The sequence below is a fragment of the Eutrema salsugineum genome, unplaced genomic scaffold (assembly GCF_000478725.1).
Source record: "Eutrema salsugineum unplaced genomic scaffold, Eutsalg1_0 scaffold_1, whole genome shotgun sequence".
NCBI classification, from domain to species: Eukaryota; Viridiplantae; Streptophyta; class Magnoliopsida; order Brassicales; family Brassicaceae; genus Eutrema; species Eutrema salsugineum.
The window spans coordinates 19,120,953-19,137,669 of NW_006256909.1; the positions used below are offsets into that span (position 1 = coordinate 19,120,953).

At 37.5% G+C, this 16,717-nt stretch overlaps 1 protein-coding gene and 1 non-coding gene across 2 annotated transcripts; both read right to left on the reverse strand.

Moving 5' to 3' along the window:
- Window positions 1-1,521: 1,521 nt before the first annotated feature.
- LOC18029976 (F-box/kelch-repeat protein At5g49000) lies at window positions 1,522-2,844 on the reverse strand. The gene has a single exon (XM_006414906.2). It carries the CDS (start codon window positions 2,809-2,811, stop codon window positions 1,651-1,653), a length of 1,161 nt encoding a protein of 386 aa, XP_006414969.2. The 5' UTR covers window positions 2,812-2,844; the 3' UTR covers window positions 1,522-1,650.
- Window positions 2,845-16,354: 13,510 nt separating this feature from the next.
- LOC112082578 lies at window positions 16,355-16,459 on the reverse strand. The gene has a single exon (XR_002897245.1). It is a non-coding gene; the product is annotated as a small nucleolar RNA R71 (small nucleolar RNA).
- Between the last annotated feature and the right edge of the window lie 258 nt (window positions 16,460-16,717).

Consider the following 16,717-nt stretch of genomic DNA (forward strand, 5'->3'; position numbering starts at 1 on the left):
GTAAACCGCAGAAGTTCAAGTCGTCCCATATGAGTCTAGATCCTTAGTTTTTATCGAACACCTTTCAAATATTTCTTTAGAAACTTATTTGCATTGCATTTAGTTTCCCGTAAATATTAGCTTACGCTTAGTTTTAGTTCCCGTAACCAAAAACCCCAAAACCCCCATGAGTTTATGATTTCGCTTACTATACCAGTTTGGTGTTTCCTTGCAGATTAGACATATTCCATGTGGATCGACACCTTAAGTCGTACAACATACATCTGTGCACTTTTAGACATTTGGGTTTTATAAATTTAAAACTCCGGACCAACAGGCTTGTAAAAGACCTGCGACCCTGAAGCCCATCACAAAGAGAGTCATATTTCAACAACAAAATATTAGTTTTATTGTTTTTTATAGACTTATAAACTATTGATAGAGTTAAAATATTCTATAAAAGTTAAAAAAAATTCTTATCTTTTATTTTTAAAAATTAGATATTTTAAAATTTGGACTATAACATCTAAATTGATTGGTCCGGCACTGTATACACCACCAACCACTACTCCGGACAGGAAGAAGACAAAAGAGCTAGACCAACGCAATGCAACCACACTATCACTTCCACTCCAAAGAACTGAGCACTCAAGTAGACATAGGCTCTAGGAACAGAATCCTTAACTTTCCAATGGGAAAAACGCTAAAGAAAGATCACCCTTTCTTACACGCGGACATTCGTTGTATCATTCCGGCATATACGGCCATTCATACGTCTATGTAGACTATACGGTTCTCTACCGCACATCTAGTGTATAACTTATTTTAGAACACTTGCTAATTCTATGTCCATAAAGACCATAACACAAGCTAAAGTCACATAGTTTCTTCCTAAACCAATTATCGGAAGATATTCAGATCTTTGGTTTATGTTTCTTTTGGTTACAGATTTGTAAGTGCATGAATAAAGGTATATTATCTTCTGGCCGGATGATGTTCCTCTATAAGCTTTGTCTATGTCTATTTTTTACTGTTGAATAATGCAGACAATGGTTGCCTGAAGAAACGTAAATGTACTTGCAATTAAAATTGAATTTTTAATAATAATTCTTAGATCAATTTGTCTACTTTTCCTCGTACCAGAGCAGAGATAGAGGGAAGAAGCAAGACACCATATATAATTCTGCAACTTATTCAATAAATCATTACGAGAGCTAGGGAGTAGTCTCTTTGCAACTACAAAGAAGAGAATGGTATGAGTAGTTATAGCTTCTTTTTTTTTTTAGTTTACAAGAGTGATATTGTGGGGAAATCTTTGGATTTTAGATCAAACGAAAGAGTAAGTGATGGGCGATCACTAAGAAACTTCTTCAAAAGAACAACAAAACCCTTGTTTTTTCTCATGGAATCATGAAGCAGTCCAATTTGTTTGTTTAATAGACGACTGAACACTCTTCAAGTAAGTATCTTGTTATATAGTTCTTTTTCCTAAGAATCTAGCAACCCAAGATATTCAAACCAAAAGAGTGTTTGAATTGCATTTAAAAAATATAAGTTAACCATTAAAAATCTTAACAAAGTTTAAAACATGACCCAAGTCATCCACTAGATTGAAAACAAAATGATTATAATACTCATTACCAAATACCACCACATCTCAGTGATCTTTCATCAAAGAGTAGCGGCAAGAACATGGACGAATGCAAAAGAGGAGGCTTTAAGCACAGCTTCAGACCACTCGACTGTCCCCGAAATCTCTTCACTATTACACCTTTCAAGCGATATCTCCGCACACCAAATCACCCTCCCCTGACTTTTACTAGAACTATCATGCCTATCCCACAAAACCGCCATCTTTCCACCATAATCCACCAATTGAACATGAGAAGAAGTATTATTCCGACCAAAAAGGTACTTAGGCAGTCCTTCCATGCCTTTCAAGATCCTCCACTCTCTTACCTTCTCGTCAAACCATTTGAACAGTCCCTCACAATAATTGTACGACACATCATCTATCACGCAACTAGAAGCTGACTGCCACGCCATTCCAGCCCCATCAGGTGATTTCCAGTCTTTAGAATCAGATAAAAATGGCACAATCATCCAAGTTTGGGTTTTCGGGTCGAATACCTCTATCCACTTGGGTAAATTCGAGTCTTGAAGTCTAAGTCCTCCTTTAACAAGTATCTTCTCATCAATAGCAATGGCGTGTGGGTGCTCCCTCGCCACCTCCATGTTTGGAGCCTTGTGCCACGTGTTAGACCGGCAGTTTAGGATCGAGACCCTAGCGGAAGGCACGCCATTGATGAGTCCACCAATTTCGTAGATGTCAGAACCAACAGCGACGTAGCTCGACCGAAGAGGAGTATAATGGGGAGATGTGAATGGAACCAAAAGATGGTCACTTGGCTTCTTCTTCTTCGTGGTTAGGGTTCGATTAGGTCTCCGGGAGAGAGTAAACCATCGAGGGTTAGGGTTAGGGTCAGGAAGGAACCTTAAGCACACATAGAGACAGCTCTCCGTGCGGTTTAAGAGGGCACGCGTCTTGTAAAGATCCGGTGAAGCAAGGAGAGAACGAAGGCTCTTGGAGACTAAGAAGAGGTATGGGTGGTACAATTTCGAGACCCGTGCGAAGCAGCTAAGGAGCAAATCATCGGGAAGTGACAGATTTGGCGTCGATTGTGAGAGAAACGACGGTTTCTTTCTCTTCGTCTCTGGGGAAGACATCGACGACGGAGTTAACGAGACGAGAGATCTACGATTTGGCGTTGATTGTGGGAGAAACTGCAATGGATTAAGCAACAGTTTCTTCTTCTTCTCTGGGGACGACATTGGCGACGATATTAACGAGACGAGACTTCTCAAATTCGGGGAGCAATGTAGGGTTATATTACAGCAATTTAGGAATTAGCGTTAAGATAAAACGTTTCTAACCTTTTTTTCACACTATACATACTTTTTTTTTTTTGGAAAATGACTTTGTCAATTGAATAAATATTTGTCTTTTGAATATTTTCTAAATAAATTTTGTCCAAGATTTAATTTAAATTTAATTTAATTATATTTTTTAATTACAAATTAATAAATTAATTAATTTTAAAATAATATTTTATTAATAAAAGAAAACAAGTAGAAAATACTTTCTACTAAAACATAAAAACACTTCATAGATAGCTAGTTTTTCTGCATCAGCCATAAATTATATTTCTTACCTGTCTCTGATTTTCATGAACCACAAATAACATAAATATATAGCATGTTTGAAGCAGAAGATATATAAACTTAAAAAAATTTTGCTTGATCAATGTGAAAGAAGAAGAAAATAACGATAACAGCAAAAAAAAAATCAAAAACTGATAAAAAAGTGAAAATTAAAAAAAAAAAGATTTTCAAAATTTTTTAGATTTGGAAGTTAACTAATTTTCTTAGATTTTCTCAGATTTTGGTAGAAGATGTATTTTACGTTAATGTAGAATGAAATCAATAGGTAGAAGAACCGTTCTACAATAACATAGAACCTGATCTAACAGATAGAAGATATATATTTTACCAACATGTAGAATATAGTCTATCTAGTAGAACTTGTAATCTACCGTAACGTAGAATATATAAAGACCTATAGAAAACGAATTCTACAGGCTGATAGAATATGTGAAAAACTATAGAAATAGAATTCTACGTGGATGTAAAACATAGACCATGCATTCTACCAAGCGTAGAATGAAATTTAAAAAAACATTTCTATAAATGATATCTGAAAAATTTTCCAATTCCTTTTTAGGTATTTTTGAAAATTTTAAAATATAGTTTCAAATTTACTTCTAATTATAACTGTCATAACAGATTTAAAAGGGTAACTATGTCAAAAAGTGACAAAAAAATAGAAAACATTAAGGGGACAAATGTTAATTCAATTGACATTATAAAAGCAATTCTCCCTTTTTTCTTTAACAACAATTATAATCCTATCTTTGCATCTGTATCCGTACGGAAATATCTTTGGACTTGAAAGAGTCCATTAACCACCTTTTGTTTTTACGTCCCCCGACTTTATAAGTCTGGGCATTATCAGACTTCTCGTCTCTTCCGGGCTTCTTCCCTAGTATCTCTATTTACCAAAGTATGAGTTTTCTCTTTTGAAAACCAAAGAATTAGGAATGATGGATCCCCAAAAGGAGTTATATCCTTGGATCCTATAGTTTATTTGGAAAGCAAAAAACGACAAGGTCTTTACCGGGAAAGAGGTGTCCCCTTGCGACACTCTAACGAAAGCAACGCTTGAAGCCAAGAACTGGAGGATCGCAAACCGGAAGAGGACGAGGAAGAAGATGCTGAAACAACATGTCATCCCCCGTCCCAGATAGCTCTAACCGAGGATCAGCGCTTGCTGGTATGCCAAATTGTTGCCTACTGGATCAATCAGGGTCTGGTGAGTGGCCTCAGGTGGAGTTTTGTGGATGAAAGGGGAAACGAGCTTTGTGGACAGAAGGGTTTCCATAGAAGCCTCTCGGTCCTTCATGCCGAGATGGATAACCTACTATGGGCTATGCTATATCTGAAAGAGAAACAGATAACCTCAGTTCACTTTGAGACCGATTGTTCAGACCTCGTCTATATGGTCGAAACTCCTGTGGATTGGCCGTGTTCATGTCAGAATTGGAATCATTCCGCCTCATTCGGGAGAGCTATGTAGTCTTCAACCTATCATATATCCCTAAATGATTAAATGTCTGAGTTGATAGTCTTGCAAAAGGAGCTCGAGCTAAAGGACAAATTTATTCCCAAATTCATCATTCCGAACGGGTCGAGGAGGATCCCCACATCACCCATCCGACCGGCCAAATGTGATGTAATAGTTGGATAGAGGAAATTTTTTTTTATGTGTTGTATATTAGATATAATTTATGTTTTAGATATAATTGATTTTTATAAATATAATTTCTATAAATCTTATTTTATGTTTATATATAATTTATTTTATAGATTAAAATTTTCTTGTATTAAATATAACTCTAATAATAAAATTATATATGAATTTATATTATGTAAAACAAATTATAATAATAATTATAAAATACTAAAACTATTTTTCGTTTTTTATTATGGAAGTTTCTAAACAAAATCAGAAAAAATCTGGATCATTAACAGATTTTTTAAAAAAATTGAGTTAATATTAAATTAGTTTTCCAAAAAAAAAATAAATAGAATAAGAAGTGTTTAGATGTAATAATTAATTTTTTTTTCAGAGTCTAACTGTGTATGTTTTAATAGTATAGATAGTTGTTAATTTTTAATCAGGATCACATAATTTAGTCATAAAACATACAAACACAACCAATTTATCGATATTGATTAGAAAGTCAATATAGACTATATAGACGAATAAGAAAAGAATACATGTAGCTTCTTCATCTTCAGTCTGATATAGACTATATAGACGATTTTTTTTTTTTTTGACGACAAAAAAAAAAGCTCATTTATGATCTAATGATATGTCAATTATTCAGTATTGAAACCCAGATCTCTTGTACGAGCCAACACGGCAAATTTCATTCTAACAAAATGCTAGCTGAGTCAAAAGAAGATCAAGGGAAATCGCAAGGATCTAGGATCGGATGAAACATGTTAAGCCGAAGATCATAGGATAGTTCAATACGAAGACGGGACTGTAAAAAGGAGCCTGCACCAAACGTAGTGATCACCTTTTACTCATTCGAGACTTTGTACGTTCTATAAGCTCTCTCTAAACACTCTGTAATCTCATATTCATTAATACAAATCCAGTTCGTTAAATCTTGTCTGTTGGAGGTGAAAACCGTACCTCTGGTTTAGTCCAATATGAATCAAGATGGACCCAATTAATCATGATTAACGATGGTAAGTACCGAGAAAACTGAACCAAATAAAGCCTTTGGGCCTACGTGAGCCCGGCAGAAGAGGTCGGCGGAACCTTGCGAGATAAAAGGATAATTTTATTTTATCAACCTAGAGAAAAAGAAACTCTCTAAAAAATTATAAATTAAAAGGGAAAAGAAAAATCCCGCGAAACCGACTAAAGACCTTATAAAAGAAGGAGAAGTCATCATTCGACACACATAGAAAAATCGAGAGAGACTTCAAGACTGAGAGCTAAAAACTTAGAGCTTTTTTTATCCTGAATTATTTCCAACTCCCAGTTGGTTTGTCAATCTCTGACGAATTAACAAAGTTGTATTTTTACCAAACTCAATAAAAAAAAAAAACAAGATTCCAATTTGAATTACTGTTTTATTCTTTTTGTGTGATATTACATATCAAAATTGTCTTATTTACATATTTGTGCTTTCTTGATATTTTTGTCCATCTTCCCTTATTCACAAAACTACTTCAAATTCTTGAGTGTGGATTTTGGATCCACACAATATCAAATTCATTTGACAAAACTTGGAATGTCTTGAGAGAATTTCCACCACAACTGTTTGATAGAAATTATATCGGTTGACGGTTTTATATGGCTACATCAGAGACAAAATCGTTAAACTCTGAAACAGAGCTGGCAGAGGATAAATGTTCATAAAACATCAACCCTGATCTCACCTGCAAAAGAATCCTCAAGGAAGAAGGGATTCTTCGGCTACAATGAGCGACGTAACAAGAGAGAAAAAGAGAGAGAATATTTTTCTGAAACTATTCTGATTGCCTTTTTCCCAAAGTTTTACAATCCTTTTATAACAACTTGAATAAGAAAGTAATATAAAATAACGATAAATATTTATAAAAGATCTTTGTCCATGACGTGGCCTCTGATACGCGTTTCCCTCCGTTTCCTGTATCATCTTCATTACTACCACTGCAACCGATGTAAGACTCAGATTCCACCATGTTTTACCAACAATACTTCAAGACTTCAGGCTGATGGTGAAATCGGTTAGTGAAGTCAAAAGACCGTTGAAGTTGTTCTCTTTTTTTAATTCTAAGTTTGAACTAGTCTTTGCTTGAATAAGTCTCCACTCACGTAGGAGAAGGAGGTAGTGTAGTTAGTTGAGCTTATTTCGGAGTTTGTTATTTTCTTGTTGCGTTGTAAACTTGATCTATTTAAGAGATCCTAAGTTAATGAAAATAACCAAGTTGAACGCTAAGTTCTGCAATCGTTCTGAAACTTCTGATAACAAGTGGTATCAGAGCAAAAACAAATCCTGAAACAATGAGTGAGAAAGATGGAATGAGTATACCAAAGTTCGATGGTGATTACGAGCATTGGGCAATGCTCATGGAGAATCTCTTGAGATCCAAGGAATGGTGGGAACTCATAGAGACTGGCGTGGTGCAGCCAGAGAGGAATGTGATCCTGACCGGGCCACAACGGACGGAGCTTGCAGAAGCAAAGCTCAAAGATCTCAAAGCAAAGAACTATCTCTTTGCGTCTATCGATAAGTCAATCTTGAAGACAATCGCAAAGAAGGATACATCTAAGGAGATCTGGGATTTTATGAAGACGAAGTATCAAGGGAATAAGAAGGTTCAAAACGCACAACTGCAGAGAATGAGAAGGGAGTTTGAAGTGTTGGAAATGAAAGAGGGCGATACCATCACAGAATACTTCTCAAGAGTCATGGTTGTGGCGAATGATATGAGGAGCCTTGGAGAGAACATGCCAGACTCGAAGATTGTTGAAAAGATTTTCAGGACTCTGGTGGAGAAGTACACATACGTGGTGTGTGCTATTGAGGAATCAAAGGACATCACTGATATCTCAGTGGATGAGTTGCAGAGCTCGCTGCTGGTGCACGAGCAGAAACTAACAAGACACGAGGATGAGGGACATGCACTCAAGGTTGAGGGCAAATGGAACACCAGTGGAGGAAGAGGTCGCGGTGGCAACCAAAATAGAGGAAGAGGAAGGAATAGCTACCAAGGAAGAGGAAGGGGAAGCACGAGCTTCAATAAGGAGACAGTGGAATGCTTCAAATGCCATAAGATGGGGCATTTCAAGTCCGAATGTCCAGAATGGGAGAAGAATGCTCATTATGCTGAAATGGAGGAAGACGTTGTGCTCATGGCTCATGTTGACATACAGAAGAAGGAGAATCAACATGTGTGGTTTCTGGACTCAGGCTGCTCCAACCATATGTGTGGAACAAAAGAATGGTTTGTGGATTTCGACCCCTCTTTTAAACAGAATGTTAAGCTGGGGGACAACAGGAAGATGAACGTGGAGGGGAGAGGAAATCTCAGGTTGATGATTGATGGAGTAACTCAGGTGATCACTGCAGTCTACTACGTTCCAGAACTCAAAAATAACCTTCTCAGCGTGGGACAACTGCAGCAAAAGGGCTTGAGAATCATCATTGAGGATGACACCTGTGAGATATGGCACAAGAAACAGAGACGACTACTGATGATCTCAAGCATGACGAAGAACAGGATGTTTGTTATTCTAGCCTCTGTGGAGAACAATGGCGGAGAAGGGAGCAACTGCTTGCAGGCTGTCTCAGAGGAAAGCGAAGGTCTTTGGCACAGAAGATTTGGCCATTTAAGCTCAAGTGGGAATGATAAGCTTGTCGGAGAAACAGATGGTGATCGGATTGCCAAAGATATCAAAGAAGGATGGGGAAGAGCTCTGTGACGTCTGTATGAAAGGGAAACAAATCAGGCAGAACATTCCGAAGCAAACCTCATGGAGATCGAGCAGAGGTTTAGAGTTGGTTCACACGGACATCTGTGGACCAATAGCTCCCATATCTGAAGGTGGAAAGAGGTATATTATCAACTTCATAGATGATTTCACTCGAAAATGTTGGACATACTTCTTGTCAGAAAAATCAGAAGCTTTGAAGTACTTTAAGGAGTTTAAAGCAAGCACTGAAAGGGAGTTAGGAGTAAGCTTGGTGTGCCTCAGGTCTGACCGTGGGGGAGAGTACAACTCTACTGAGTTTCAGGAATTCTGTAAGAAAGAAGGGATCAAACGGCAGCTTACAGCTGCATACACTCCCCAGCAGAATGGCATTGCAGAGAGGAAAAACAGAAGCCTGATGAACATGACAAGGTGTATGCTGATTGGAATGTCAGTTCCCAGGAGATTCTGGCCAGAGGCAGTTCAATATGCAGTCCACATTCTTAACAGAAGTCCATCAAAGGCACTTGAAGAGGTGACTCCAGAGGAGAAGTGGAGTAAACACAAGCCATCAGTCGAACATCTCAGGGTGTTTGGGTGTGTGGGCTATGCCTTAGTTCCATACGAGAGGAGAGTGAAGCTCGATGAGAAAAGCATAAGGTGCGTGATGTTTGGAGTAAGCAAGGAATCGAAGGCTTACAGGCTGTATAATCCGGAGACGAAGAAAATTATCATAAGCCGTGATGTCCGATTTAATGAGAATCAGAGTTGGAATTGGGATGAGGATGAGCAAGGATCATGGTTTAAGTGGGAAGAGAGTGATGATGAGGAACAAACCAATGAAGAAGATGTAGGAGAAGAACGAGAAGAAGAGACATTACCAGAAGAGGATCCAAATACATCTAATGTAGGAGGATCAGGAGGTAGAAGAAGACAAGCTCCAGTGTGGATGAAAGACTATGTAACAGGAGGTACAAGCCTATTCATCATTGACGAGGAGGAGATCTTAGCTCTGTTCACTGCGGCTGAGGATCCAGAAAGCTTTGAAGAAGCAGCTTTGTATGAAAAGTGGAGAAAAGCAATGGAAGCCGAGATCAAGTCGATTGTTGAAAACAATACATGGGAGCTGATGGAAGTACCAGATGGAGCCAGAGTCATCGGGGTTAAATGGGTCTATAAGACAAAGTACAATGAAAAAGGAGAGGTGGATAAGTTTAAGGCCAGATTGGTGGCTAAGGGATATCACCAGAGGCAAGGAGTTGACTTCGAGGAAGTCTTTGCGCCAGTGGCCAGATGGGACACTATCAGAATACTCTTGGCTAAGGCAGCACAAAAGGGATGGAAGGTGTTTCCGCTTGACGTTAAGAGTGCGTTCCTTCACGGAGAGCTTAGTGAGGATGTGTACATTGAGCAGCCACAGGGGTTTGAAGTAGAAGGAGAGGAAGAAAAGGTTTATTAGCTCAGAAAAGCTTTATATGGACTGAGACAAGCCCCAAGGGCATGGTACAGCAGGATCGAAGGGTACTTTGCAAAAGAGGGGTTCAAGAAGTGTTATTGTGAGCACACCTTGTTCGTAAAGTCAGAGCAGGAAGGGGTTTTGATAGTGAGCTTATATGTGGACGATCTCATTTACACTGGTAATTCTGAATCCCTACTCAAGAATTTCAAGGAATCCATGATGAATGAGTTTTCTATGACTGATCTTCGAGTGATGAAGTATTTCTTGGGAGTGGAAGTTATCCAAGATGAAGATGGTACTTTCATCAACCAACAGAAGTACGCGTCTGAGGTTATTGAGAGATTCGGTATGAAGGAATGCAACTCGGTGAAAAATCCTATGGTCCCCGGTCACAGATTGTCAGAGGAAGGTGATGGAGAAGATGTAGACCCTACTACCTTCAAACAACTCGTGGGTAGCCTGAGGTATCTAACGGTTACTCGACCTGATCTCATGTACTCCGTAAACTTGATTAGCCGTTTTATGGAGCGTCCTAAAGAACAACACTTACTAGCGGCTAAGAGAATACTGAGGTACGTGAAGGGTACTATCGGTCTTGGAATCAAATACATGCGTAATGGAGTAGAAGAGTTGGTGGGGTTCGTGGATAGTGATTATGCAGGTGATTTGGGTGACAGAAAGAGCACATCCGGATATGCCTTTATGCTCGGTGGAGGTGTGGTTTCTTGGGCGTCAAAAAAACAAGCAATTGTGACTCTGTCGACTACTGAAGCGGAGTTTGTTTCTGCAGCATATGGTGCTTGTCAGGCAGTGTGGCAGAGAAACATCCTAGAAGAAATTGGAGAAAAAAGCAGAGGTGGAACTATCCTTTACTGTGACAATAGCTCGACGATCAAGTTATCTAAAAACCCAGTGATGCATGGAAGGAGCAAACACATAGATGTGAGATTTCACTTTCTACGTGATCTAGTCAACGATGGAACTATAGACATGAGGTTTTGTTCTACACGTGAGCAGTTGGCGGATTATATGACAAAAGCTCTGAAGTTGGAAACATTTGAGGAGCTCAGGGGAAAGCTCGGAGTCTGTCTGAAGAATGAGTAAACTGGATGGAAGGAGTTCCAGTTTAGGGGAGGGATTGAAGTCAAAAGACCGTTGAAGTTGTTTTCTATTTTTAATTCTAAGTTTGAACTAGTCTTTGCTTGAATAAGTCTCCACTCACGTAGGAGAAGGAGGTAGTGTAGTTAGTTGAGCTTATTTCGGAGTTTGTTATTTTCTTGTTGCGTTGTAAACTTGATCTATTTAAGAGATCCTAAGTTAATGAAAATAACCAAGTTGAACGCTAAGTTCTGCAATCGTTCTGAAACTTCTGATAACAGTTAGATGGTGAGTAACTTGGTTGTTGCCTGATTCCACAAATAACAGGGCAAAGGCTGAATCCCAAAGGCTATTCCTTGCGAGGGAGACAAGTTTCTACACGAACTCTAAGCAATTTGATTACAAAAATAATTTATAGACTCGCAAGAACAGATTTGATGCAAGATACAAAGCGTTGAAGCAAAACACACTGAAATTGATACAATCATAAATATTAATAATGTAATACATTATAAATATAATCATAGAGTTATATTTTTTTAAAACAACAAGTAAACATAAGTTACATAGTATGAACTTATACAACATAAAATGCTAAAAAAACATAGATGATGATATATAAAACCATAACTCTGGATTGATTCTAATCATCACTTGATGATATGCCAAAATATTCTACATAATTTTAACAAACATTATTTTAAATCTTTCAAAACTTATATTTTTTTTTAAAGTCATGATTAGTTTTTAAACTAAAACAATATTAAATTAAATTTATTGTATTAATTTAACTAATATTAATGATAAGATAATATTTATATATAATTTATATTTATGCATAATGGAACTTGATAGATAAAAAATTTTATTTTATGATTTATAAAAAATAAAAGTTAAAAAGTAAAAAAAAATAATAACATATAAACTATTTAATTAACATTGTAAACAATTGGATATTTTATTTATTAAAAATAAATCTGAACCAACTATAAAAGGACATGTGTCCTTTAAGAAAATATCTTATGGAGTTCTCCAAGTGTCTTATATGAGAATAGGTTTTCATAACTTTTCTTAAAAGATTAATTTTTAACTCAATCAATATTATTTTTTAATATTATATTGGTGAGAAATTCTATAAGATATCACCACTAATGGTGCTCTGATTTGCCTACTAGCTATCGACTTCCATCTCTGGCCACGCAGGAGACAACTGTTAGTGGAGGGTGATTTGGTGTGCGGAAATTGCGCTTAAAAGATGTAATAGTCAAGAGATTTCAGGAACGATCGAGTGGTCTGAAGCTTTGCTAAAAGTCCCCTCTTCTGTATTCGAACATGTTATTGTTGTTAGTATTCGATGAAAGACAACTGAGACGTGTGTTGAATCAGTCACTTTTGTGGGTAAGAGTATCATTATGTTTTTAATCTAATGAATGACTTGTTGCTAAGTGTTTAAGGTGTATAAATCACGCTTAAGGTGAATAAATCGCTAAGTATTGTGTTCTATGGAGATCACTATAAAATAATCTCATAAGCCATTTAAGATCTTTGATCTTAAAATAAATGTTTAGGGAATTCTTTATAAAAAGTTCACGTAAGCCATTTAAGATCATTTTGATTTTATGAGAGAAAACGTTTCGCGTAACTTGCCAGTGACCTTCGCGGAAATCGTTACTCTTGATGAATATCGTTTTTTCTTAAGCTTTGAAACAATCAGCAATTTCGGTAAAGTGCATTTGCAGAAAGCGTTTCTGAGAATTTGAAAAATTGTTGTAGAAAATCGTATTAAATTTTTTTTTTTTGCAATTCATTTCTGATTCAAGCGATAAGCAGAAAGCATAATTTGAAATAAAACCGTAGAACTCTAAAATGTGAAAATAAACTGCGATTAAAATAAAAATAGTTTTTGTGTAAAATGAGTTTGAAAACCGATTAAGGAAAAAAACAAAAAAATTGAAGTTGAGATGATCTATTTCCATAATTCAAAAACTTCTCCCTCATTGTGGCGGTTTTTTTAGATGGTGAATCCCATAATACAACCCCTTAAGATGTCGACCGCAGCACCCGATCGAAAAATCTATGAACTTATGTTTCTACATATAGTTTTGGACTTATTTTTGTCAAAATAAAAAGGATGAGAGGGAGAGAGAGAGAGATTGAAGGATTTTTTTGAGTGAAGGATATTCGCGGTGAGAAGCGTGGAAAAATGAAGAAGGTCGCTGGCTCATTTTATAGCAAAGGTTCAACAAAAAAAGGAGGAGAACGTGCAAGAGGGGATAAGGACTTGATCTCCGCGTTGAGGCGGGATATAGCCAAGATACAGGCAAGGTTTTTGGAGTGTGATATATGACTTGATTAAGTCATGATCCACTTAGAATTTGAACTGAAATTAGTTTTGTCTTTGGACCAAAACATTAATTAATAACGCAGACCATTAACTAATACTTAGCACAAAAAGGATAATCACCTTCGGCCCAAAGGCCCATTCGACCAATATAACTCACGTTTGGCCTGGCTTGGCGGTGCGCACGTGGAGTATGTACCATTCTCTCCATATGTCTAAGCTTTTGAAGTTAAATAAGGTTCCTTCTTATTTATATAAGAGATCTTCCCCATTGTTTCCAGTGAGGGATTGCAACTTCATTTACGTAGTTTTAGTAGGCTATTTATTTTCACATTTAACCAATTTTAATAAGCCACTTTATTTAATTTGGTCCAACATTGCTGTCACAATGGTTTTACAACACCACCATCGAAGATTGATAACACCGGGTTTGACCATTTTTATGGATCAATTTACTATTTTTTGCAGGTGTTTTTACTCTTTTCAAAGATTTTCAAAGGATTTCTATGTTTTCGGATTTTAAAAGACTTTTCAGGTAATTTGGGAGAAAAATGTGCAAATTAGAACAAAAAGACTCTTTTGGATAAATTCAGACCGTCATAACTCTCAACGAAGACCTTCTCACCGTCTGATCAACACCAAAATTGGATACTTATCAGAAGACTCAACCAGCTTTCAAATGCACTTGGTTTGGAGATATTCCAACAGTTGGATCTCAAGATATTTCATTTGCTGTGGAGACATTTGAAGACGTCCAGCAAGCTATGGGACCGCGGCCAACAGGCTATTCACCACGGCTAGAGCCATGCGACCGTGGCCAAGCACCTATCCTCACGGTCATGCTTCATACGACTGGGCCAGGCATCTCAGACTTAAGAAGCCTATTTCTGAAGTCCAAGTCATTTTCCGGCCTCAATTCTAGAACCCTAGAGTCCCTGGAGTACTGAAAACTATAAATACTTGTCATTTATGTCGTTTTTAGATATCACTTTCATACTTTTTACAGAGACACCTTTTTCAGCCGTTTTATGCAATTTTTAGAGAGGATTTTTCAACCTTGAGTTCATCAATAATAAGGTTTCTTTCATCTCTTTTCTTTACTGCTTTTAATTGTTGTCATTAAAACCAATGATGATGTCGACCTCAGCTATATCTGAGTAGATCCCGAGTTGGGCATAGGGTTCCCTAAAAGGGCTCTCATAATCGAATAAGACATCTAGGTTTTTAGATATGGTATTTTAATTATGTTTTCTGCTTATTTTCATTCTTAATGCATGTATGCTTGATTGATCACCTCGTGTCTTATCTAGATAGTTATTGTTGCGAAAGTTTTCATTAAGTATCTAACCTAGAATGAAACGGGTAATTTTTCCGTAGGAGCGGAAACCTACCTTCGGCGAAGTCGTGAGTACTGACGAGTTCTGTACAAGCTCCTGCGTCTCCTCCCTTCCAGGGCCAGAGTGGAAACCTACTGATCAGAGTTGCAAGATACAGTTGGTTATGATCATGATGGTGACGTAGTCATACCGCCGTACTCTACCTCTAGAACCCTAGATATTTCGATATCCGTCAATCCCAATCTTAAATCCCTAGTGTTGAAACTAATTATGATCCCTGTAGAGTTCCTGAAAGCTCAGCGTTTTAAATCATTTTTTACAACTTAAACGATTTACAATTGCTTCCTTTAAATTTGCATTTTCACTTGTTCGAAGTCCTGCTAGTTTCATTTTGCTTTCATTCGATTGTCTACTTGCTTTTTAGGATAAATTTATTTGCTTTCTTTAGTTTTAGTTTAATTCGTGACAAACACCAACCCCTTAAAACCCGATTTAGTCTAGACATAAACTTAGAAACCGTAGAAAAATATTAGGCACACAAATCCCTGTGGATTCGATCCCTAAGTACTACAATCAATTAGCTGTGCACTTGCGGCTTTCATTTGTTTTTATTAGGGTAAAACTTGTTTTCTCACCACAAGCACATCAAGTTTTTGGCGCTGTTGCCGAGGACTTGTTTTGCTGTCTTTTTTATTTTCTTGTTCTAATTTCTGTTCTAGACATCTGATCTCTGGTTCCTTCTTATGTTGCTGAAATATCTTTCTCTTCTTCTGTTCTTCCTTGAATTGTATAAATACCAGGCGCAAACCTGCAGAAAACATTCCAGTTCTAGACGAGATTGACAGACACGAATGAGAACTTCGAAGACTTAGACGATCGCAAAGAATGGCCAATGACAACCAGCCTGGAGATCCTGTGAATCGTAACTTAAACATGGACCAAGATGGGTCCGAGCATGGTGACAATGGAGAGGATGATCACAGAGTAGGTGATCAACCTCGGCAAGATGGAGATGAAAACCAGATCCCTCCAAGAAACCCTAACCGAGAGAGAGAAGAACGCGAATATTTTGATGCACCTATCAATGTAGCCGATGGTAACAACCAGGAGGTGCAGCCGAATGGACGCAATAACCCCCCTATTCAGCAAGCAAACCAACACCGAATACAAGACAGGAACCATCACATAACCGACTTTGATGCACCAACTCAGAACTTCCAGAGTCGATCTGCGATTCAAGTGCCATTCCCGAACCGAAATGAGTTTGAAGTCAAGCATCAAATAATCTTTTTGGTGAAACAAAACGAATTTCATGGAGTTCCTTCCAAACATCCAATGGATCACATTGAGCTCTTTGAAGAAATCTTCAGCATGATGAGAATAAACCAAGTTTCCGCAGATTATCTTAAGTGTAAGTTGTTCCCTTTTTCATTAGCAGATAAAGCTCACCATTGGTTGAAATCTTTGCATGCAGGATCGATCACTAATTGGGAAGAATGTAAAACTGCTTTCCTCATTCACTTCTATACCAAGCCAAGATCGAACTTATTGAGAAACAAAATCCAAAGTTTCCAACAAGGACCGATCGAGTCTTTTTACGAAGCTTGGGAACGTTTTAAAGAGTATGAGCGAGATTGCCCCCACCATGGATTTCCCGGATCAAGCCTGCTAAGCACATTCTACAGAGGTTTACAACCAAAGTACTAACTTTCAATCAATACAGCCAGCAATGGAGATTTCAGACAAAATACGATAGCACAAGGAAGAGCCCTCAACGAGAATTTAGCTCGAGCCAATATCAATGACTGTCCTGAATATGATCGTTCGACAAGGCCGGCTGGAATAGACAATAAGGATAACCGAATTGAAGAACATGATGAGCCAATTTCAAAAAGCCATAATAGCCCAAT